The 26455-nt window shown below is 37.0% G+C and overlaps 1 protein-coding gene across 1 annotated transcript in view; it reads left to right on the forward strand.

The window, feature by feature from the left end:
* Window positions 1–26455, forward strand: part of TBC1D5 (TBC1 domain family member 5) — a 561805-nt gene that overhangs the window by 434580 nt on the left and 100770 nt on the right. The window contains exon 15 of the mRNA XM_012466733.2: window positions 692–798. Coding sequence (XP_012322156.2) covers window positions 692–798 — 107 coding nt within the window. The remainder of the gene's footprint in view (window positions 1–691; window positions 799–26455) is intronic.

A 26455-nucleotide genomic window follows, 5' to 3' on the forward strand; every position in this document is an offset into this window, starting at 1 on the left:
ATAGACCTGCCTGAAAAGATGTGTTTAATAATTACACCCATAATTAGGTTGATTTGAAAAAACATTAAATGACAGGCTACGGAACACATTTAGACTTATCTATGACAATTTTGACACTTTTCCTCCAAGAAATGCTGCATAGATATTCTCTCCCTATATCTCTTGTTACCTTTAGAAAAACAAATAATTAGAAGAAATTCTGCTTTCTTTAATTTTGAGTTATATAATATTTACCTATACAAAAGAAAAAATGTAACAAGTTATAACACATAATAATCAAGGCAAATATTATTTAATGAAAATGTTAAACTGATTCTTTTCCATTCATACAGTTTTTATTGCTAATTTCTAAGTAGCAAAACAGGAGACATTTAAACACAGCCGTATAAATAGCAGTAAATATACATCGTTCTGAGAATTTATGTTGCACACGTACACATATCTGTATGTGAAGTTCTTCTTTCCAAAACCCCCTGAGAATAAATGCTAATATGTTAGATTGCAGTTAACAATACAATGTGTTTCTTCAAAGGCAATTTAGTAAAGATCCCTTCTTCCTACTTCCTTTTATCAAATCAGTTGAGTTATTGGTTTGCTTTCAGTGACTCTTAAGTCATTTGTTTTTATGTTCTCTGTAATGCAGAATATCTTAAATAGTATTGCTTCTGAATTATTTTTTCCTCTTATTTAGTGATCTCTAGTAACTACCAGACCTGTCTTGGCCTTCTGATGCATTACCCACTCATCGGGGATGTACACTCACTGATTCTTAAGGCTCTGTTCCTTAGAGACCCAAAGGTAAGCTTCCCCAGTAGGATATGCATAATTTTAAGTTGGGTGAAAAATAGGCTTCTCTGTAAGAGTCCAAGAATTCTGAATGTGGAATTTGCCTAATGGCAGATAAATTGCCTAATGATAGTATTTGCCTAAAGTTGTAGGCCAAAACATAACTCTTTGGCCAGCAACTCAGCAGGCAAATTAAATGGACATTGCCATGAGAAACTGGAACAAATGTCTCTTTTCCCACAGAAGGTTGTTCTTCCCTTTTGCCTTCCTCACAAGTCAAGGAAATCATTGAGGAACTACCTCTCCTTATAGCCAAACTGTATTATCATTGGTACCCGACACAGGGGTTGATTTATCCAAGTAGAACCTTGGGGGCCATATGAAGATCAAGAAAGTAGATTTATACAAAAGACCAGTTCTGTAAGAGCAGATACAATGAAACACTAAATTATTTCACATTATGATATGTATTAATATTTCTTATTTGGGGGTTTAAGCGTAATCTAATAAAATAAAGATTCAAACAGACTTTAACACTGATTTCTCTATTTGAGCGTAAAACGATTCACCAAAATTTTCTTTACACTTCAGAGAAAAAGTGTGCTCTTTTACAACTAATGTTATATTTCTTGAAAATAAGAACATTTAATGATCTAAAAAAATCTGTGAATCCTTGCTACTTTTGAGCCAAACAAAAATATTGGAAGAAGTATAAGAGAGAAAGCTTCAAACACGAATATCAGAATGCCAGGCATTGGATGGTAATCCCAGCCTTTGGCTCTTTGGCAACCCTCCCAACAGTCATGTTGGCAGTTGTCGAACTGTCTCTGAGTCAGTCAGTCTGTCTGTGGGTTCCATTGCCAAAGCTCTGTCTGATCAACTTGGGCCTCCAAGTTCAATGTAAATTTAGATTCAAAGGATTTCTGTCCTTTCCTTGGTTGTTGGCTTCAACCTTTTAGTATATCCTTTATTCTTTGATTGACTTAAAAGAATTTACTTCCTTATACCTATATCTGTTCTGTAAAGTTATGAACTTTCATATCATTTCTCTTACACAAAGCAGTTTCATTAAGCATCAGAAATATAATCCATTATTTCTCTGATGCATAAGGAAGCATACTTTTTTCTGGTAAGGCTTACAATTCTGACTATGAAAATTGAAAGTTCCATATTTATATTTTATATACATATGTATTTGTAAGTTCTCTGACTATATACTCCGTACTCCCCAAAAAAACCCACAAGATGACAAAATATCTGTAAAATAAGACTAAAGTATGAGGTTGCTGGTCAATGAGGTATGAGTTTTGATCAATAAACTTAGGCAAATTCTATCAGCTTAGCATTAGGAATTTTTAGAATGATAGAGAGTGGAAAACATTGCTAAAATAGCAATGTGAATTTTCTACTTGCATGATTTGTTTGTTTTAATTGAAGGAGGAAATGAATATGTTATCAAAACTTATCGATCTTGGTAATTTTTCCCTAGCTAGATACGGTTGATATATCTGTGAATCACTCACTCATCCAGCTTCAGAATTCTTTTCTAAGTTCATCAGTATTCATTAGTGGAACCTAAATGCCCTTTCATGTTAGTATGATTTTAATGAAGTACTTTCAATCCCAATAAAGTCATGCATGTATATTGAAGCAAATTCTACAGGTATTAAAATACAGATTCTTTAAGGTTTAAGAGAAAAAAATAATAGTGTATCTAAAAAAGGGAATTTATCACCTTTATATTCAGAGTCTTTCCAAGTAAAAACATGATTAATACAATTACCTTAAACTGGTATTCCTGAGACATAAAAAATTAGGCATGATGAGGGAGTCAAGTTTAAAAGGCTCGGTAGAACAAGTTCATGGAATGATGATATCTATAGGAAAAGTACAAAAAGCTGTGTAGCCTTTAAAGGGCCTTCAGATGGCTAACCCAGCAAAGTGGTAGATATAGTTAAGTGCATATATGGCTGACCCATTGATATCATTTTACAGATTTTAAGTAATAACTAAAGTCACTTGACACATGTGTTAATATGGGTCTGTGGCAGTGTCGTGTTTACAGGGAACCTGAGTTAGGAATTGGGACCTTGTGTTAAACCTTGGTTATACTTCCAACATCTTCATTGTTTTGGAAAAATCATGCTTGCTGACCCTTGGGCTTCTCTTTTGTAATATTTGGAAGTTGAATTAAATTGTCTCTGATGACCTGCTTAAGCAGAACATCCTTTATCTTTAAAGAGCTTTCTTTCTCTTTTTTTTTTTTTTTTTTTTTTTTTTGAGACAGAGTCTCACTCTGTTGCCCAGGCTGGAGTGGAGTGGCACAATCTCAGCTCACTGCAACCTCCACCTTCTGGGTTCAAGTGATTTTCCTGTCTCAGCCTCCTGATTAACTGGGACTACAGGCACCCACCACCACACCCAGCTAATTTTTGTTTTTTTTAGTAGAGACAAGGTTTTACCATGTTGGCCAGGATGGTGAAGAACTGACTTCTAATTGACACAGGATCTCTCTGTCATTCTGCCAGCTGAGGACCTCCACAGCTGGTGACATTCCTGCCCAGGAGGTGCCCCATCTACTTGGCCCACCGGGCTGTGCCTGGCTTGCACACCAACCCAGGTCCTGTGGCAGCTGTGACTATGTGCTCAGCTGTCCATGGGAGAGGGTGCGTGAGTAAGTGAGTGCAGGGTCCAGCCAGCCATTCTGAGTGCCAGCACAGACGTGGGCTCCATGCAGGGCTTGCAGCTGGACCAGGTGTGTCATAAGCCACTCCCATGGTAGACTCTGGCATCCAGATGAGCGGAACACAGTAGTGCCAGGCAGGGGTGCCTACAAGCCCAAAACCCCAAAGGGGATGTTACAGCATGCTGATTAGTTCTTTCAGTCCCACTGTCCATGGCCCATTGGACAGCGGCATGTTAACAACTCTGTCAGCCCTTTCCCTCACTCTGGCCCATGGCTCCAGGGCTAGTTCAGCCTTGGTGCTGCTTCCCTTTGCATGGGGTGGCTGCCCTCGGCCAGCAGAGGGCAGAGGACCACAGTTGTTAAGTGTTTGGTGTACGCACGTTCAGTGGATCCCTTGTTCTGGTCTGCATCCAAGAACAAGATCATGCTGACAATTGAAGGGTGAAGAGGGCAGAGAAAAATTTTATTGAGCGATGAAACAGCTCTCAGTGGCGAGGGGATGCAAGGTTGATCCCCTGCCCAAAGTTGGGTGGTTTCTCTCTTTGTGACTGGATCTGGGGCTTTTATGGGCTCAGAATGGTGAATGCTTGCTGATTGGTTTGTGAGTATGCAAAAAAAAAAAAAAAAGGGTAAAAGGTACCAATCAAAGGTGGGCACAACAGTGTAAAAAAACCAATTAGGAAAGGGTAGGTGTATGTAGAATAGGTAAAAGGTGGGGATCAATCAGAGAAAAGTATGCCAAACAGGAAGACATGTTCTCAAACCAGTCCATGGATTTACCCTGGGACTTGTAGCTAGGCTTTAAACTGATTTTGGCTTGAAGTTCAGGTTTCACCGGGGACCCATCCCTATCTACCTAGGATTCATCTGCTTCCTGCCACTATTAGAGTGAACTAACAAGGTCCAATCCAGTGCTACAAAAGTAAAGTGAGAAAAATAGCAAGTTTATCTATGTTATAGAAATCCACAAGTGGACAGAGTTTTCAGTGTTGTTAATGTCAGTTATAAGGTCATAAAAGAAGCCATTTATGCTAAGGGGGAAAAAAGAGGGAAAGACAGTACTGGTACCCCTGCTATAGCCTCTACAAATTCAGATATAGTGCTTTAAATGTTTTCTATTGATGGCAACAGTGAAACACTCAAAATACTTTAATCATTCCTGAGTCTTATAGATCAGAGTAAGTATATAAACACACAATTCTCAATGAAATTAACTAGTAGAAAGAGATTTGAAACATGAAAGCACACATTCCCAAATCCTAGTTTCATATGACAGTAGTGTTAAATGCTGCTAACATATTCAATAAAATAAAAATAAGGAACTCTGAGCCTTAGTAGGCTCATTGTCAACCTTCAGAAAAGCACTTTGTCCTACCATCGTCCCTAAATTGCTCAGTTGAGAATACATTCTGCAAGTATAGCTTGAGACATCAGGTTCTAATTGTTTTATATCAAAGATAGACTTTCTGTGGAAGGATTTTTTATTTGAATAGACTGAAGAAAGTAGGCCTAAAAACTGTAATAATAGGATGATATTCCTTCATTGTTTTCCAACCACTCTGACATTAATCAACAACTCTGTGCGGTAGGTAGAGTAGGTTATCTTTCCTCACTCTTTTCAGTAGGGAAAGGTTAAGTTTATGTGGCTTTCCCAAGGTCAAAAAGCTTGTAAGCTTGTAAGCTTCCAAGCTAGCTAGAGTGGCATCATGACTGTTCTATCTATTCATTCCCTCCTCAGATTCCTGGCGTGTATTCTGCATTCCTCATGAAACAGTTTTCAGGTTCAGATAGGACATGCCCTCCCCTTTGAGTCCCCATGGCACCTTGTATTTTATCTGTACGGATGTGTGTTTTGTCAGTTATTATGCCTTAGGACTGGATCCTGCTCATTTTTTAGCACTCAGCTTTGTGTCCTGCATATCTTGGTATAAAGAAAGTGATGATAGAATTGATTTCTGATTCAAATGCTATGCCTCATTCCAGTTTACCACACTAACTCTAATATAGTTGGATGTCACTCATCTAGCATATTTCTGGAACCCATGTTCACATTTCCACAAAAGCATAGCCAATGGTGTATTTTTCAACTGCCATTTTTATCAAGATAGTGAATTAATTAAACAACTTTAACTTAAAGAGCATCTAGTTCCTTAGTTTGCTACATATCAGAATTATTTAAAATCCTATTACTACCTTCATGTATTATGAAATACAGAAGACATAGCAAAGAATTGTTTAATTTACTTCACTTAGGCTGTCAGAGTTTTAGAACTGCAAAGAACATAGACAGCCTTATCCAACTTTCTTCTTTCATAGATGAAAAAGTCAGAATAAAGATGAAGCTTAGAGACTTATTCATGGTCACACAGCTTTTTAGTGGCAGATCAGCAATTGAACCCCATCTTCAGCCCACCTTTCCATGAAGAAGCTGTGGCTTTATTAGTTTTGAAAATAGTGGAATTCTGCTTACATATTTCTCAAATTCTTCATCTGTAATAAATGAAACTGCTATATGTGTAAGTGGCCCAGGAGCTAGTTGAAATTTTTAAAAATGTATACCTTATGAAGATTGGATATCAAATACCTGTTTTTAGCATCCTGTACTCTGCACATGGTAAATACAACTTCTATACTTAGCGCTTCAGACCACAACCCTAATTCTCATTTTCTTGTCTTTATCATATTAGAACTACTAAGCAGATTTCCAAAAACAATCCACCAAATGAAGTTAGAGGGATAGAAGGAGGACAGTCTGAAAAATATGAAGTGATTAAAAAACATTGTTCTAGCTAGTTGTTCACATTCAAAAAAAATTTTAAAACCCAATTAGAAACAAAAGTCATAGAAAATGTGAACATATTGTGTTCCTTAAATAACCAGATGTTCTTTCCTTCCTGAAGGCAGTAAGGGCTAGGAAAAAAGGTTTAAAACTATTGTTTTAAGTTAACTGTGAATTTTGCAAATCTGTTTTTACCCTTTAGCAAATAAAATTCTAATACAGAAACATAAGCAATGTAATTTTCATTTTTTGGTGCTCTCTCATTTGTGTTGTGTGTTGAAGTGTTAACCTTATCACAAAGACTTATTACAAATGAAATACAGTACATGGATTACCATTTTAGATTATGCAGTAAGAATTTGACAGCTACCATTTGTTTTGAAGACTAGAATATTTGGGAAAAAATATTTCTAGTAAGTTTGCAAGCAGTCCTTTTATTATTGACTGTTATTGTTAATGGAAGAAAATTTCTAGAAATAAGACAGTTTAATTTCATAGTTGTTCTTGTACACAGAAACACATTATAAAAATATGTACAATGTACAGTGCTGGGCCATTTCTGATTTGGTTCTTGCTCAGGGCTATATTAAATTTTGTCTTTTTAAATTATAAAAAGTGTGAATTTCAAATACCAAATTTTACATAGGTACTTAAATTTTTACTCATTTAATTCCAAAAAATCTTACTATACATGCAGCATTTTTGTCGATATCAAATAAATAACTTTGGTAAAATGTCATATCAAAATTGAAAAGTAGTGGATGGATCCAAGCCTGCTGCCCATCAGGTGACGATTTTAGAAAATGTTCCTTTCCTTAACGCCATTGTAATGTTTTCCTTTCTGAGCAATAAAGACTCTAAAAACTGACTCTTTCAAGATGATGCAGTATATCCACTTATTTGCTTTTCATAATGCTTCCAGCAGAGGGTCTATTCAGATCTTCTAGTATGTTACTAATCCATTTTTTTGTGATGGTTTTATGTTACAGCAAGATTGTTTCTATTACTCCTATTTTCATCTTTTTTTTTTACGCCCAAAACTAGAGCATTTCTTAGAAAACTGCCGTTCTTTGAATTGTTTTTGTGTTTATTCTGTTTGTGACATAACAAAAACTGTTTTTTCTTTGTTTCTGAGCTGTGTGACTAATATTTCCTTTTTCTTTTCTATCACTAGATCACAACCAGTTGCATGTTTATTGTAGTTGATATTGGGTATTTAGTGACTAATTACATGTGTTTTCGCATCCAATCAGAAATAAAGACTTTTTTAACATAGATTAGCATTTCTTAAAAAGTTAAGTTTTACTCCTGAGTAAATGCTGGCTCTAAAACAAAGATTTGTAAAGAATAATATGAAAATCTTTATTAAACTGGTATTTGAAATTTATTATTTATTGCTTTCAGACATTTCATAATATGTAATCATGTGTTTCTCAAAATATATTAAGGTCTTCCTGTGGACCTTAAATAATTTTGAATTAGTTTTATAGTATTTTGAATTCATTAATTTAACCAGTCCTTATTGTGTATCTTCTGTGCACCAGGTAATGGTAAATAAAAAATATGTATATGGCTCTTACCATAATAAACAAATAAGCAAGAAAGTACTTACAGATTATGATTTGTTATAAAAGGTGCAAATAGGGTAATAATACAGCCAGGCATGGTGGCTCATGCCTGTAATCCCTTCACTTTGGGAGGCTAAGGTGGACAGATCACTTGAGATCAGGAGTTCGAGACCAGCCTGGCCAACATGGTGAAACCCCATCCCTACTAAAAATACAAAAATTAGCCAGGCATAGTGGCAAGGGCCTGTAATCCTATCTGTTTGGGAGGCTGAGGCAGGAGAATCGTTTGAACTGGGGAGGCGTAGGTTGCAGTGAGCCAGGATTGCACCACTGCACTCCAGCCTGGGTGACAGAGCAAGACTCTGTCTCAAATATATGTATATGTACACACACACGCGCACACACGTATACACACACACACATATATATACACACATATATATGAGAAAGTGAAAGTGTGTGTGTGTATAATAATAAGTGAGGGTAGAATCTGGGCTGAGAGAAGACCTAATTTAGGTAGGTTGGTCAAAAAGCCCTTCTGAGGAGGTGCCATTTCAGGTGGCAGCTAATGGAGGAAAAGGAACCAGCCATGCAAAAAACAGAGAGAAGAACCTCCAGGAAAGGGAATAGCAAATGCAAAAGCTCCAATGTGGAAAAGAGCTTAGCATGTTGGTGGAACCGAAAGACCAGTATGACTAGAGCCAGGACCAGGGGAACCTGCCTGAGAGTGATTGATGAGCTAGGGAGGGCTTGCTGTTAGTTTGTTCTTCCTATGCAATCTTACCTGATGGATTAAAAAGTAAACTCATTTTTAAGATCACATTTTGAAATTTCAGAACGATTACTGGATTGTTGGTGATTCTTGCCAATGATTGAGACATTCTCTTATAAATTACTTTTGCTCTTAGCCAGAAGTTCCAAGTAGTCATAAATGAATTTCTCCCTTGGGAAGCACACTCACTGATTCCACCTCTAGGCTGTCACATGGTCAGGCCAGTATGTTATTGTTTAACCCCAGAAGACTGTGGCCACCACTCTGAATTATTTTACTTTGATCTTTAAGAAATAATCTTAGCTGCCTTCTGTATGCCGCCAGTCTCAGTCAGTTTTGCTTTCATTTATGTCAGCATCATGCTCCTTGTTTAGTTGAACCAGAGGGAACCAGACCATTCAATTTTCTCATCTATTAAACTGAGAGCTCCACTGCGTCAGGTACTAGATCTCCAACAGTACTAACCCATTGTCTGCTGTGTGAGAGAAGTTCACCCTGCTGTATTTATTGGACAAGTCACTTAATTTCTTGAACTGTAGAATGAGCAAACTGGACCACATAATCTAAATGGATTCTTTTGTTTCTATTTTAGCAATATTCAGTTCAGTTCAACAGACGCCAGTGCAGAAAGAATAACCAATTCAGACTTAAATAGTCAGAAAGGTTCTTAGAGGAAAGAGGCATTCCAACGGGCTTTGAAGATTTTTCAGGGAGATGTTATTCCAGCTTGAGAAAACAGGAAGCAGAGTTCCTAGAAGTTGCTGAAGTATGCAACAAGGCAGGGCCTGGACGTTCTTTATCCAGAGTCACTCGGTGACCCCCTCAGAGACAGAATGACTGTATCACCCTCAATACTTTGTGTATTTGCAAGCACTAATTATTAGAAGTCCATGAAATGTGTAAGGAGTCTTTATTTAATAAAATTTTATTGGACCTTAATTTATATAATATTTCATGTTACTATTTAACATAAATATTTTGTTAGTGAAAAGTCAGTGTGAAAAGGATCTCATCCAGTGATTTTATTTAGATTTGTTGTCTGTAATAGTTGTTCATGGCAACAGTACTTGCTGAAAATAAGCATGTCTTTGTTTAGATCTTTAAAGTCAGTGTGGAGAAGTTTAGGTGATTTTTATTTGGGGCAGCTTAAGAGAGCAGTGAAACTTTCTGGAAATGATTGCTCAGCATATTTTAGAAGAGAAGGTTCCTTTAATGACATACAACTAATTAGAATGGTGATTTATTTTTCCTCAAGTAGCTAAGGAAGAGACCAAAATCCATGGGTAATTTTGTTCTCGTTAATAGTAAGCAAAGAAAAACATGCAAACCAATCTCCTCCTTTTTATTTGATATCTTACAAGTAAGGAAAATCTAGGTTATTAGGGAGAGATATTTATTTTAAATAGACTACTTAAGGCTTTAAAGCTATCAGTCCTATGCATGTGTGTTGAGAAAGTCTCTGTGAAACCCCAAATGGAAAAGTATTAAAATGCATTACAGCAAAATGACTGTGATATGTCCCTGAGGTCAAGGAATGAAGTGGCTGCCCTCCTTTACCACTGACTTGCTGTTTAACCCCCAGGGAAATCATTTAACCTTTTGCTGCCTTAAATTCAGGTTCATTAATTGTTTTTTAAAGGGTGATGGGTGGCTGATAAGGCCTTAATTAGCCTATAATCTCTAAATGTAATTTCCAGCTCTAAGTGCTGTGACTACCTAGATAATCACTTATTTTTCTTATTATATATGAAATAGTTTGTTCAGAAAGGGACTTCTTAGTGTTTCTGTGTCATCTTAAACTTATGATTTAAAGAAATTGAAAATTACAAATCATAAGTATATTATAAACTTAAAACTGACAGAACAGAAAAAAGAATCATTCTTTTTAGCATAGTAGTTATGGCCACATAAATATTTTATTTGCCTCTTCAGTATATTAGCTCAGCAAATATATTATTACTAATTTAAAATGTTAAGTATGTTGATTTTATAGGAAGAAATGCCAATACATTCAAGTAGTAAACTGTATAATGATCAGTTACTTTATTTAAATACTTACTTTGACATTATATCTGTCCCCTCTCCCCCAAAAAGCAAAACATTTTATCATGGAGCATTTTAAAGTATATTTCATCCAGTTCAAGCATGCATATAATTACTATATTTGGAAATGTAAGTTAGTTTTCCACACTGCAAGATTTTCTCTATACCTCAGTAGCAACTAGACCATTCACATGAACCTGGCGTGACCACTGTGTACGCGTGGGTGGGCCTCCAAGCTCCTCCAGACGTAGGCCAGTATGGCACTATGACGGAGATTTTTCTCTTAACATTTAATGCATGAGTATGGTCCTCATATGCTGATAGTGATACATTTTTCCAAGGTCTTAATATGATTTGAAAAAGATCTTTACTTGGTTGTTTTTTCTGGTTTTGAAGAGGAACGTTGTAGTTTCATTCCCCTACATTGTTCTTTCTCCAAAACACAATTTTTATTCATTTAGCCAAAATGTACTAAGCTCCTACTATGTACCAGTAGCATCCAGGAATCATCTATCAGAAGTCTTGGTTGAAGCATATAGAGATACATGAATAGGATTTGTGGCAAGTGAGAATGAAGCTGGAAATCTTCCCTGACCCTTTCACGGGTGGGAACTGGAGTACCCTCACTGAAGCTAGGTGGCTGCTTTGGCACCGGCAGGGGCAAACTCCTCTCACTTGAAAACATTGCTCTTAACCCCTTGCAGGAGGGAACACTCAGGTGAGCACGTCCAGGAGCTGGGGTGAGTGCTTTTGGGCATGAGCAGGAGCAAAACTCCATGCGGGCCCCACCACAAAATCTAGCAGGGAGTACCCCCTTCCCTGAAGCCCCAGAAGGAGTGTTACAGTCAATGCTCTTTTAGTTTTGCTGTCTGCAGACAGCTTAAGTGTTAACATCTCAGTGGTGGGTCAGTGTGACAGCCTTTGCGTTCACATTCGTGGTATCTGAGCTCTTGTTTGGCATCTGGAAAAATTAGGTCACACGACTGAATCGAAGGGTGGTGAATACAGAGGATTTTATTGCTGATGAAAGTGGCTCTCAGTGGGAAGGGGAGCTAGGAAGGGGGTGGAACAGGAAGATGATCTTCCCCTGGAGTCCGGCTGTCCAAAGCCACACCGTCAAGCCATCCCTCTGAAGTCAAGCTGCTTCTTTCTGACATCAAACCGTAGTCTCTGATGTCCAGCTGCTTCTCCTCTTCTCTTCCTCTCCCCTCTTTGCTGGCAGAACCTGGGGTTTTTATGGGCACAGGGTTTTTATGGGTACAGGATCAGGGGCAGTGGGGGGCCATGGGTGGTTTTGGAAAGGGCAAAATTTGAGTGAGAAAACAGGGATAGAAGTTCTCACTTTGACCCACAGTTCTAGGCTTGAGGGTGGAGCCCTCACCAGGGACCTACCCTCTTCTGCCCAGAATTTCCCAGCCTCCTGTGCCTATCAAAAGGAATATCCGTTTGGCGGATTGCTCATCCTCCTTTAAATCTTCAGATCCAGGCTTCTCAGTGAAGTTTACCCTAATCACCCTGCAGACCTCCCTGCCCCCATCTCTATAGTAGGTAGTTTACTGATTTGCTACATTATTTTCTGTTCAGTCTATCTTTCCTGACATTGTATCAACTCCATGAAGACAATGTTTTTTGTCTGTTTGATTCCCTGATATTTCCAGGGTACCTACAATAATGAATGAATGGATGGGATGAATAGTGACTAATTACCCCCAACTAAACCCTCAAATTTCTTTGCCAGAGGAGAATTTGCTGTTCATTGCAATTCAGTTCAGCAAGTGTTTATTTCCTCCTTTGTCCTGGGTACTGGTTATGTAATGAATTAGAGAGATATAATCTGTTCTTCACAGAGCTTGCAGTGTAATAATGCATTGTATCTTAAAGGGTGGTATGCAAAAGCAGCGCCTTAGGAAGCTTGTTAAAAATACAGATTCCCAGACATTCTAATGTAAATAGATCTGTGATAGGACCCAAAACTCTGTATTTGTTCTATTCCAAAACTGGTGGCCATGGACAACACTTGATGAAACATACTAGACCGGGAACAAGGTTACAACACAGATTGAAAGCCAAACACCTAAAAAACCAGAAGCCTAGACTCTAAACCAGTAAGTAGAGTATGTGCATGCACAGTGACTATACAAAGATAATCCAAAGGGGTTCAAGAAGAAAATAATTAAACTTCTGTTTATATTCATTTTTTTCCAAAAGGAATAAAGCTTATTAAGATTTACTAACTATTTAATGTACAGATTAACAGTGGTTCCTTCACATGCCACGTGTGTCAGCCAGTCATGACAGATCACCTCTGAGGTCTCTTAAGGGAAAGGGGACTTCAGCATACAAAAAGATTAAAAGTGCCCCCTTACTCCTCCATTTGATTGTATGCCTGTGTCTTATTGCTGTCCCCATGTCCCCAGTTAAGTGGATTACGTTATCTTAAATGATAGGCGTATTTATAATACCCGAGAGATGTCAGGAGCTATAACACCTATTGTGGATTCACTAGATATCTCCGGCTAATGAACTTAAAAGAATTGCCAAATATAATTTCTTTTGGGGAAAAAAAGTGTGCTTCAAGTTTGCTTACCTTTGTAGTGGTGACAAATAGCTGTCAGTACTATGGTACCATGCAAAATATTTTGAAAACAAACAATTTATATCTCTTCAAGGTAATGGTAACATTTTAATAATGAAAGTAAGAGTTTCTTCAAAGAAATTCATTGTGTGGATAATTTGGAAATGTTTTATCTATTCGTGATGTTCTTAACAAAGATAATTTAAGTGTGTCATGTATTAAAAATTCTCAAAGAACACCTAAAAGTTACAGAATCATAATTTCTCATATGGTTAATAATCTTCCAGATTAAGAGCTAAGTCAAGTTAGAAATTGTTTTAAATACAGAAACGCAACACCTTTCACTTAGATTTTTAGAAGAGCTAATTAACATTAAGGAATGTGGGAATTTTATTGGCCAGATTTTAACAAAAACCTTGGCATCATTGATGGGTTACAAAATGAATACCATACTTTAGCAAGGGCAGCCAACATTCTCTTTTTATCATTCAGATCTATGTCTTTTTATGAGGTAGCATTTTCCAGAGTATCAGTCTCAAAAACTGACCTTCACGAAGTGTGTAACAAAGATTTTCAAAAAGTACGGAAGCATATTGAATCACATCACTACTGTTAAAATAAATGTTCTCAGAAAAAGCAAACAGTGCCACTATAAGTAAACTATCATGAAAATTAATTTAAATATAGCTTAATATATTTCTGTATCATTTAAATACTCTGTTGTGCATGTATTTTCTAATATACAAAATAGGGTAGTACAAGTAGTACATGCATGTGATTTGTAAATAAGTAAATATACACCTATCAAGGTGCTAGTCCCCTTAATTTTTTAGAGCAGAGGAATAATCAAAGAGGTTGAAGAACACCTGCTCTATACCAGTGCCCACTGAAAACTGATATGGGTGATTCTGATGCTTAGCTAGGATGAGAATCTGGAGGCTGGCTCACAGCACACACATAGTTCTGTAGTCCCACGATACACCAATTAGCAGGGGCAGGTTGAGAAGACACAGAGCCTAAACTTACCCTTATGATGACAGAGTTCTCCCAGATTTCTCTAGTAAACGTGATGCTTTTTATATCTCCTAAGATCTTGAGTTTCACTGAGAAATATACCTATCACATTGTAGTTCTCAAACTGTGTTCTTGTAACATGGGTTCATTGTAAGTCGTTTTAAACATTCAGTTATAGGAATCTTGTATGTTTGTACCTTCATTACAGCTGGTTAAAACTCTAGAGATCATGTAATAATACTCTCGTTTCCTCCTGAGGCCTGATGAGAATGCAGTGAAATACCCAGTCATCCAAAATTCAATGGCAGAGCCAAGACCTGGCCCCCCGGCTCCTGTTCCCACTTTGGAACTATCTGCCTTCTCCCTTCTCCTTACCTTTGCCCTTCTTGCAGATTCCTAATGCAAAATGTTCCTATTACCCCCCACTCACTATTTCTTCCCAGTCCTGAATGACCACAGGAAAGTTAATAGGAGCTCTTTGTTCTTCTGTAGGGAACACACTAACGCATTTTAACTCAATTACCCTTCCAACAATAGTGTTTACTTCTGACTTGTCATTCATTCGAGGTTGGAATACTGAGTTTGAAAATTGATATACTGTTAATTATCAAGTCTTGCTTACAGGTTTCCAAAGAGTAAAGTCCAGTGAGACTGATGGGAGAAACAATAATAGTAATAATTACTATGCTATAATGAAATTGACCTTTGAGTTTTTTTCTTGAACCATGTGCCACCCATGTAAAAGACAGTAAGACAAAAGTAATAAAATAGAAAATGAGAGGAAACCAGTCAAAAGAGTCAGTTCAAAGGATTAGAGTGATAGTGTGAACTGGAGGGGAGATGAGAAGAAAAGAACATGAGAGAAAATATGAATTTCAGAATACGAATATGTGAGACTAACATATTCTTACCTTGAGAAACTTTTCTTCTTGAGAATAAAATGTGTGTGTCTACTAAAATGATCTTTTTGTTTCATTGTTACAGTGTATTAGTAAGGTTGACCAACTGCTATAACAGATGAAACCCAGTGTTTCCATGGCTTAAGGCAGTAGATATTTAGTTTTCACAGGAGCGACAATCCATTATAATTTGGATTGGAGGTATCTCAGGCTCATACAGTTTTTCAGGCTTCTGCCAGCCAGTTAACTTCAACTTTGACCTTCCATGGTTTCCCTGTACATTGACATTGCCAGCAGGATGAAAAAATAGCATGGTGGTTCATGCATGGGAGGTTTTATGATCAGGCCTGCAGGTGACATGCATCACTTTCATTCACATTCCATTGGCTAGAACTCAGTCCTATGGCTCCATCTAATCACACGAGCCTTTGGAAAACACAGTAGAGCTATGTGCACAGAAAGAAGCAGCAGCAGATTAGGTGAGCAGCCGGTTGCTGTCTCTAAAATGGAAATGTTCAGCTTCTTTTACCTCTTAGGCTCGTTGAGAGGGCTCTCTAAGGGAAAAACTAAAAATTACAGTGGGAAGCTTGTGATCTTCAATCTTACATATTGAGAAATCTGATTTTGTTAGTGCTGTCAGAAATGCCAAGCCATTTCTCAAACACAGACCCAAAACTGAGCTTGCAAGTCTGCTGTGTAAAGCCAGTATGTCTCTTTCTCAGTCTGCAGTGGGCCTTAGAGTAGCTACAAGACTGACATCCATCCTCATGCCCCCATGTTGATCCCATTCACTTCTTGGTGGCAGGTTGTTAGGGTCTAAATGTTTGTGCTTCCCAAAATTCATATTTTGAAATCTTAACCCCCACAAGATGATGATATTAGGAGGTGGGGCCTTTGTGAGGTGACTAAGTCGTGAGGGCTCTGCCCTCATATTTGGGATTAGTACCTTTGTTAAAGAGACCCCAGAAAGCTCACTCATCCCTTCCACCACGTAAGGAAACAGTGAGAAGGTACTATCTATGAACCAAGGAGCAAGCCCTTACCAGACAGCCGATCTGCTGCCACCTTTATCCTGGAATTGTGAGAGATAAATTTATTCTGTTTACAAGCCACTCAGTTTATGGTACTGTGTTATAGCATCCAAACAGACTAAGACATAGACATGGAAGGCCACATCATTATCAGATCACTTACAATGAGGAAAAAAACAAGTTATTTAACTCCATATGACCAACATACTGTAAACCTATGTGGAAAACCCAGTCAGAATCATAGATCTCCATGGAATACCTGGTATCAGGTGGAGGCAGAAGGGAGGACATATTTAGTGAAACGGGACTCTGAGACTCTAACATACCTACTTCACAGTAAGGGTAGTCTTAGTGTGGTCCTGGAAATTACACAGTCCATTACCCACTAACCCAGGCTGTCTCTCCCACTGGCTCTGCCCATATGTGCCTCTTTGACTCTTCTCTGCCTCCTTGGCGGACCCCTCTTGATTGACATCTTCTTTCATTAGATATATCTTAAACATATAAGGGCTATAATCAAGTCTTGCTAACCTGGAAACCACCTGGTTTTGGGGGGTTGGTTGGTTGGTTGGTTTGAAGAGATGGTGTTGCTCTGTGGACTAGGCTGAAGGGCAGTGGCACCATCTTAATTCACTGCAGCCTTGACTTCCTGGGCTCAAGTGGTTTTCCCCCTAAACTCCCGAGTAGCTGTATACCACCACACCTGGCTAATTTTTTTACTCTTTTGTGGAGACTGGTTCTTGTTTTGTTTCTTAGTCAGGTCTCAAACTGACCTCAAGAGATCTTTCTGCCTCAGCCTCCCAAAGTGTTAAGATTACAAGCATAAACTACCATACCCAGCCTGCCCAGATTTTTGAGGAAGGCTTTGTATACCTTTTCTCAGAGGCAAATAGTGTTAGTTTTGGAATTTGACTCATTCACAATTCTTAGGTGCACCTCAGATGTACTTATTATTAACATTTTTGGTTTCTGAAGAGGCAAATAGGAAATAATTGTTTCCTCCCCTCATTCAACTTGTTAGGAATACTGACACTTTATCATCCTTTTTACTGCATGGTTGCTTCAGTAGATTAAGAGTTCAGTTTTTAGGTTTTTCTCTGCACACTGCTGTTTTTCACTTTTTTGACAGCCCCTTCAAGTTTATCTTCAGTTGTGTTTACTGAAAACATGTTGAAGATATATGAATTGATAAAGCTGAAAGCTCTATTTCAGCCCAAGGTCTGTCCATCATCATGTTAGCAGTTGGAGTTGTTAGTGACTTGATTCTTTCTGGACTTTTCTTGAGATTCTTATTGCAATATAAGTGCCTTATTTATCAATTTTTTTTATACAACAACAGCAATAAAAATAGAGAATATTTCAGATGTATTTTACTTACAGTGGATGTTGTATGGTGCCTGCATTGTTTGAGCTACCTTTGAGGAACACCACCAGGTGGGAAAATCTGCAGAAGGCAGAAAAGTGGCAGAAATAGTTGCAGTGATTTTCGTAAACCCAGGAAAGAGGTAAACCCTCTTCTTTCCAGCCAGTATCTGGAGAAATCCAGCCAGATTTTCTCATAAAGGTCTAATTGAATGTTTCTATTATATATTCCACTTATAAGATGATCCACTGATGAGTATGTCAGCTATTAATTTCAGATCAACTACTTAATTAGCTTAATTGATAACATCTTATTTGAGCTCTCTTGTTTGAACTTTCTTGTATTTGAGTTCCAGAGACTGACCAACTACAGAGGAGAAAGTATTTGGAATAGCAATGAACAGTATTTGGAATAGCAATGAGCAAAAACTTAAAAATTTCAGCATGTATTTAGGACATATTCATTCAAAAGGAATTAACCTCTCATTAAACAAGGAGGAGAGATTTCATTATCATAGAGGTAACACAGTTTGGTGCCCTAAAGGATTTCATCAGAGGATTTAATGTGTATTTATCTATGTATATATTTTTTAAATTAATATTATTTTCTACCAGCTATTCCTTTTGATGTGGGAAAACAAACAATGGAATAAAGGTAATATGAGCATTCTCTTTCCTTTTTTGCCTCTTTGTTTCCTTTCTTTCCTCCTTCTTTTTTTTTTTTTATTTAAATACAGTTTAACTATGAACTTCTTTAAAATAGAAAACATAGAAGATAACTTCAAGGAACTTTTAAGAAAAGGTATCAACAAGGCTTGGTGGATAATTAGCCGTACGCCATGAATAATTTGTTGCACTTCCCAAGTATCCAACTACTGATTGAGTTACTGGGAAAATAGGCAGATTAACAATTTTTTTTTTTTTTGAGATGGAGTTTCACTTTTGTCATCCAGGCTGCAGGACAGTGGTATGAATCTTGGCTCACGGCAACCTCCGCCTCCTGGGTTCAAGCAATTCTTCTGCATCAGCCTCCCAAATAGCTGGGATTACAGGCGCCTGTTACCACGCCTGGCTAATTTTTGTGTTTTTAGTAGAGATGGGGTTTTGCCATGTTGGCGAGGCTGGTCTTGAACTCCTGACCTTATGTGATCCACCCGTCTCAGCCTCCCAAGCAGATTAGCAAATTTGCAGAGGGTGGCTGGGTGTAAGAATAAGGTTGGATAATGAGTCAGTTCTGAGGAGGTTATGAGATATCCAGGTAGAAATGTCCAGAAGGCAATTGGGAATGTGTGCCTACAGCTCTATGGCAAGATCTGAACCAGAATTACAGACTCAAGAGTTTCAAGTATGGGTATTAATTGTAGTTGAGGGAATGTAAGTGGTCCAGGAATGATATTTTGGGGAAATGAGATGTGGGCTAGGAAGGGGATCTTGGGAAATGGTATCAAAGAGATGATAGGGTCAAGAAGAAGGAGTGTATGGAGAAGATTCAGAATGTGGGAAAACTGTAAGACGACAGAATTACAATTGCCTGAGGGTAGATCATTCAAACAACGTGGCAAATGGTGAGTGGCAAATGTTATAGAGAAATCAACTGAGATGAAAAATAAATGAGTCTGTTGAAAGCCATTTACATATTTAGGGTACACGTGGAAGGGGAAATTCAAGTGCTCTTTCAGAATGAAACAGTGACATTAAAAAAATAAAAGTCAAGCAATAAGATTGTAAAAGGTTGAGAAAAAGGGAAAGGAGAAGTAAAAATAGTGAGGACTGTTACGGTGAACATAGTGCTGTTGATAACAAAGGAATGATTATTTTTAAACTCATATACTTTAGCATTTCCCATTCAAATATTTATTAAAGTACTATGTTAAATTTTTCATTCTTAATTTTGAGAGATGTGAAAACTTATGAAGTGCTATTATCAAGGCTGCATACTTGGAACTTGCATTATTTATCCCCAAAGGAAAACTGAAAGTTAATTAACAATGTTCTTCATATTTTCATGAACCCTTATGGTATGTGTAGCCGGAAGAGGTTTGAAGATAGAACTGGGTTCAATTCCTGGCTGTTCCCTTACCATCTCATATAACTTTGGCCAAACTACTAACTATCCTGAACCTTGTTCTTTACCTATGAAATGATAATGAATTTTTTGTGAAAACTTTAGGACTGAGACAATATTTGTAAATAACTAATGTGGTCTGGCACCTACTTGGAACCAGTAAATAATAGCTGATGTTATATGTCATTTCCGTAAGAGGAAGATAATTACATGGGTTTGACTTCATTTGTGGTGTATTTAAGCTGTGTTTTATTTCACTAAATTTCTGCTTAATTGATGCCTCATAAAAGACCTCATTCTCTCTTAAACCTTTTAATTTTCTAAGTTTCCAGAAACATAGAACAACTCCTAAATAATTTAATATTATGGTGTGTCATTTGTTGATTTTTTAAAAAGTTGTCTTCTACTTTTTATGTACTTGTAAAACAGAGTTTGAAGATTCTTGATATCGTTAATCATTAAGTAGTACAGTCTAGAAAAATAAGTCACATTGTAACAGCTGATGAGATCACTAACAATCGCAACAGCCATAAGTTTATTCTTTCTTCACTAAGCTGCACCTTCCCTCTCCATAACTCTCCTCCAGCAACACAAATGTTGTAAAAGCCTATTCATCTTTCAGATCACCATTCCATTGTGACTTCTTTTGGTGGGGTTCCTTTTATAGGTGATATTTCCTTTTTCTCTAGCTGCCTTTAAGATTTTTCCATTCACATTGACCTTGGAAAGTCTAATGACTGTGTGTTGGGGATGGTTGTCTTGTATAGTTACCACATAAACTCAATTAAAAACAAAACTGTATGATCATCTCAATAGATGCAGAAAAATCGTTTGGTAAAATCCAACATCCTTTTATGATAAAAACCCTTGAGAAACTAGGCATTGAAGGAACATACCTCAAAATAATAAAAATCATCTATGACAAACCCACAGCCAACATCATACTGAACAGGCAAAAGCTAGAAGCATTCCTCTTAAGAACTGGGAGAAGACAAGGTTACCCACTCTTAGCACTCCTCTTCAGCATAGTACTGGAAGTACTAGCCAAAGCAGTCAGGCAAGAGAAAGAAATAAAAGGCATCCAAATAGGAAAAGAGCTATCCAGATTATCTCTCTTCTCTGACAACATGATTCTATACCCAGAAAACCCCTAAAGACTCCATCAAAAGTCTCCTAGACCTGATAAACAACTTCAGTAAAGTTTCAGGTTACAATCAATATACAAAAATCAGTAGCATTTCTGTACACCAATTTAAGATAAGAATGAAATCAAGAATGTAATCTCCTTTACCATAGCCACAAAAAACGTATCTAGGAATACATCTAACCAAGGAGATGAAAGATCTCTACAGGGAGAACTACAAAACATTGCTGAAAGAAATCACTGATGACAAAAGCAAATGGAAAAACATTCCAGGCTCATGGATTGGAAGAGTCAATATCATTAGAATGTCCATACTGCTCAAAGCAATCTACAGAGTCAAAACTGCTATTTCTATCAAATTCCCAATTCCATTTTTCACAGAATTAGAAAAAACTATTCTAAAATTCATATGGAAATAAAAAAGAGCCCAAATAGCCAAAGCAATCCTAAACAAAAAGGACAAAGCTGGAGACATCACATTACTTGACTTTAAACTATACTACAAGGCCACAGTAAGCAAAACAGTGTGGTACTGGTACAAAAACAAACACATAGACCAATGGAACAGAATACAGAACTCAGAAATAAGACCACATACTTGCAACCAACTGACCTTCGACAAAGTTGACAAAAATAAACAATGAGGAAAAGACCCTTTGTTCAGTGGTGCTGGGAAAACTGGCTAACTATATGCAGAAGAATGAAATTGGACCCCTACCTCTCATCATATACAAAAGTTACCTCAAGATGGATCAAAGACTTAAAATTAAGACCTCAACCTGTAAAAATTCTGGGAAAAAAACTAGGAAATACTCTTCTGGACATCAGCATTGGCAGATAATTTATGACTAAGTCCTCAAAAGCAATTGTAACAAACATAAAAACTGACAAGTGAGAACTCATTAAAGGGCTCTGCACAGCAAAAGAAACTATCAACAGAGTAGACAACCTACAGAATGGGAGAAAACATTTGCCAACTTTGAATAATGGGAGAATGCTCATGGTGAAGTAAGTGATCTTTCTTACAGTAAAACGTTCTTACTTTACTGTAAGTCTACTTGTCTACTTCTGAAGAGCACACTCTTTCTGTGCTAACTCCTCTGAGATGGTTTCCATTGCTGTGGGACTGATAGCAGAGAGATTTGTTATCCAAAATGTGTAAGAAACTTAAACAAATCAAGGGGAAAAAAAAACATTAAAAAGTAGGCAGAGGACATGAACAGACAGTTCTCAAAAGAAGACATACAAGTATCCAACAAACATGAAAAAATGCTAAGCATCACTGATCATCAGAGAGATGTAAATTTGATTTAGATCTGTAGTGAGATACCATCTCACACCAGTCAGGACGACTATTATTAAAAAGTTGACAGCAATCCCATTACTGGGTATATATCCAAAGGATTATAAATCGTTTTACTGTAAGGACACATGCACACGAATGTTCATTGCAGCACTGTTTACAATAGCAAAGACCTGGAACCAACCCAAATGCCCATCGATGATAGACTGGACAGGGGAAATGTGGCACATACACACCATGGAATACTATGCAGCCATAAAAAACGATGAGTTCATGTCCTTTGTAGGGACATAGATGAACCTGGAAACCATCATTCTCAGCAAACTGACACAAGAACAGAAAATCAAACACCGCATGTTCTCACTCATAGGTGGGTGTTGAACAATGAGAACACATGGACACAGGGAGGGGAGCACTATACACTAGGGTCTGTAGGGGGGAAGTAGGGGAAGGACAGCGGGGGATGGGGAGTTGGGGAGAGACAGCATGGGGAGAAATGCCAGATATAAGTGATGGGGAGGAAGGCAGCAAATCACACTGCCATGTGTGTACCTATGCAACAATCTCGCATGTTCCTCACTTGTACCCTAAAACCTAAAATGCAATTTAAAAGAAAGTTGAAAAATAACAGATGTTGGTGCAGCTGCAGAGAAAAGGGAACTCTTAGACATTATTGATGGAAATGTAAATTAGTTTTGCCACTATGAAAAGCAGTTTGGAGATTTCTCAAAGAACTAAAAATAGAACTACCATTCATCCCAGCAATTCCATTACTGGGTATATGCCCAAAGGAAAATAAATCATTCTAAGTAAACGAAACATACACTCCTATGTTAATTGCAGCATTATTCACAACAGCAAATACATGGAATCAACCTAGGAGCCCATCAATGGTGTACTGAATAAAGAAAATGTGGTAAATGTATACCATGGAACACTATGCAGCCATAAAAAAGGATGTAATTATGTCCTTTACAGAAACATAGATGCAGCTGGAGGCAATTGTCCTAAGTAAGTTAACACAAAAACAGCCAAATTATCACATGTTCTCACTTACAAAAGTGGGAGCTATAACTTGGGTATGACTGGCCTAAACTCAGGAACAAGAGACGCTAGCAACTCCAGATGGAGGGAGGGAGAGGGAAAAGACCCGTAAAACTTCCTGTTGGGTACTGTGTTCACCATCCGGGTGATGGGATTAATAGAAGCCCAAACCTTTCTATCATGCAGTATACCCTTGTAACAAACCTGTACATGTACCCCATAAATCTAAAATACAAGTTGAAATTTAAAAAGAAAGAGGTAATTTCTGGCTGCAGAATAAGAAAGTTCAGCTACCTCTTAATCAAGTTATCTGTGGACAGCTCCACTTATGGAACAGACCAGTACAAATCTGTCTGCTATCGGCAGTCCCACAGCAATAGAAACCCTCTCAGAGGAGTTAGTACAGAAGGAGTAGCCTCTTCAGAAGCAGACAACTTACTTCACTGTTTTTGAGCATTCTCCCATCATTCTCCCCACTGACCCCCTCCTAGACTTCTCATTCATTCAGGTGAGGTACTGGATGCTATCTGGGCCAAAACTTGTGCATCTAAATATTCCCAACTTCTAAATGTGACTCTTATCCACGGTTGGCTGGCATTCATCTGGTGTTGCATCTTATTATAACAGTTACTAAAATGTTGAAATACTTAGGTAAAGAAATTCTGCATCAGAAGGGTTAAATCCTGGCATGGCAGGGGCTTTCCAGGCATTTCTTCCTGGATCCATATAGGTCCTGATGGTAGCTGCCTATGCTAAATCAGTTGTTTTATGTTTTGACTACTACCGCTGAACATATTCATTCAGTAGTAAAAGAGTTAATAAACTAGTATGGTAGTATTCATAAGACTAAACCTTCGCAAGAGGAAAGCTGTTATCTAAAATCACCTTTCAGGTTTCTGAAAAAAAGGTGGCAAGTCCCCAAATGGTCTCATGATGGAATTTAAGAGGTCTAGGAATTTGAATAGGAAAAATTTACATCTTTATTTTCATTAAGCTCTTTCTGAAATTTATATTTTCTTCAAATATGGGCAGAGACAACAAACTACAGTATTATTAGCAGTATCTGAAACACTGTCACTAATACCACTCACGGAGTTTTCATGTCTGATTACAGTTCATGAAGATATCTTGAAATACTATTTACGTTCATTACTACTTTAAAATTATAGTGATGATCATACCAGCCACTATATCTTGTTATATAATGCATTAATATAAAAGCACATGTGAGCATATTACAACTTTGTTCAGTATTCTGATTACTATTTTTCATTATATTTTATTTTCTTTATTACCCTATATCCTTTATTTTATCCATTTTCAAAAACATTATTCTAGAAAGCAGACCAAACTCTTTACCAGCATGCAGAGCATTCCATGACATAAAAATTAACAACACATAGCATAGATATTATGTAAGCAGGATGTAATTGGTTTGCCAATCATTATCATTAAAGTAGTTGGTTTTAAGGCTGAGATGTATCAAAGATTATTGATTAAAAATATTTTACAATGCTATCCATTATTTAGAGAAATTCACATCAAAGATTAATGTTGTTTTCTAAAATGACACATGGAGTCTGGAATAAGATAGTCCAAAGGCAAAAGTCCATCTACATGAACTGTTCTCCATGGTCTTCCCTGTGGTCTAACTTGACATACTTTCTCTTATATAGATAACAGGCTCATTCAGGAAAATAATTATCTATGTGTTATTCATGTTTGCATTGTGATTTATCCTGTCACTTAGAAATTTCAAAGTTCATATTTCACTTTTTACTAAAAATATTCCAAAAAATATAGTGGAAGCAAATGACCTTGGTAAGAGTGGGTTTTTACAGTAAATGAATTTTTAATTCCAAGATATTTTATCATTGAAATTACTCCCCCAGTTGCATTAAAAATGTGACTGTACAAAGCTTCCTTTTACCAGGCTTCATTGTGTAGGACCTGAGTTTTTGTTGCCTTGGCAATTCCAAAAGCAAGTGATGAAAGGGGAGAAGATGGGAGAAAATTTCCCAAATCAGTGTTCTCAGTCTTGTTGGGTCACAGACTTATTCTTGGGGGTTCCAAAATTCTGAAATTATTTTTAAATGGCTTATATTTTGATGATTACCTGATTAAATTGTTCTAATATTTCTAAAAATAAAAATTTGCAATCAGACTTTACCTCTGTTTCCCAAATTGAGATCTTTAGGAATATTTTTTGAGATCACTTTTTCCATTTTTTTCTTTAATGAAGATTGGGAACCACTCTTAGGAACAGACAAATGGATTTCCGTATTTCTCTTCGTGTTGAAGTAAGTCTCTCCCACCCCCACCATTACTGACATTGAAGAAGGAAAAAGGTGAAGAGTTCAGTACTACTGAAAAAAGCCAACCAGTTATCTAAAACACGTATTTTGAGGCCCAGTATTAGTAACAAAGAAAATTTGTAGACCTAAACTCCTACTTTCCATATATATAAATAGCAAATGGGGGGTGGGGGGCATGTTACTCTGGCATCTTGCTGCATGCTAAATTCAAAAATGTAAATACATTAGTAAAAGAAAAAAATTATTTCTCTTTTGGTGTCTATTTATTGTGTAAAGCTAAAGTGGAGCATAACGCACAGGTGGTTTAAAATGCTTCTCTGCCATCTGAGATCTCGGCTTGCCAGGGTATAGATGGGGATGTCACTTTAGGGAATTGGGCTTATTCAGTATGTAAAATGAGGCTGGCATGGCTTCAGAGGTTTTGTCTGTGTCTTTACCCAATTAACGATGTTTTTGCTTCCTTTAAAAAAAAAAAAAAACTTTTCCTCTTCTAAATTTTCTTTTTTTGGTTTACTCTATAGATACATAGATGAGAATTACCTAGATTTTTCTATCAATTGCTCTAAGATTCTTACTACCTAGTTTTCACAATATATTTCTTCTCATCAAAATACATAGAAATTATTAGTAAATAAACCAGAGGTCATTTTAGTCCTGGTACTGAAATAATAGTTACAACCAAGTTACAAATATTTATATTCTTTTTTGATGAAATTCTATATTAACTTGATGAATGCATTGTATCCACACATTTTGAATTTTGTATATTGTTTAAAACAAAAACTAGGTTTTATTTTCCAAATCTGATGTTTTGTGGATTTATTTATATTAAGTATATTAAATTAACTCATGATAAGGTTGTTTAAAATAGGTGATTTAGATCAGGAAGGTACGGCTCAATATACTATCATGCATAAATATGTATAGTAAAATGAATATCGTCCTCAGTCACAAGTAATATAAGAAGAAAACTCTTGGGTAAATGAAGAATGGGAAATAAGATACAAAGTCGAGGTTTGATAATATTTAGATACTATTCAGACAGTACCACTTATTGATACAGTACTGT

The sequence above is a fragment of the Aotus nancymaae genome, unplaced genomic scaffold, assembly GCF_030222135.1.
Source record: "Aotus nancymaae isolate 86718 unplaced genomic scaffold, 86718_ANA_hifiasm-v0.15.2.pri h1tg000019l, whole genome shotgun sequence".
Taxonomy (NCBI): Eukaryota; Metazoa; Chordata; class Mammalia; order Primates; family Aotidae; genus Aotus; species Aotus nancymaae.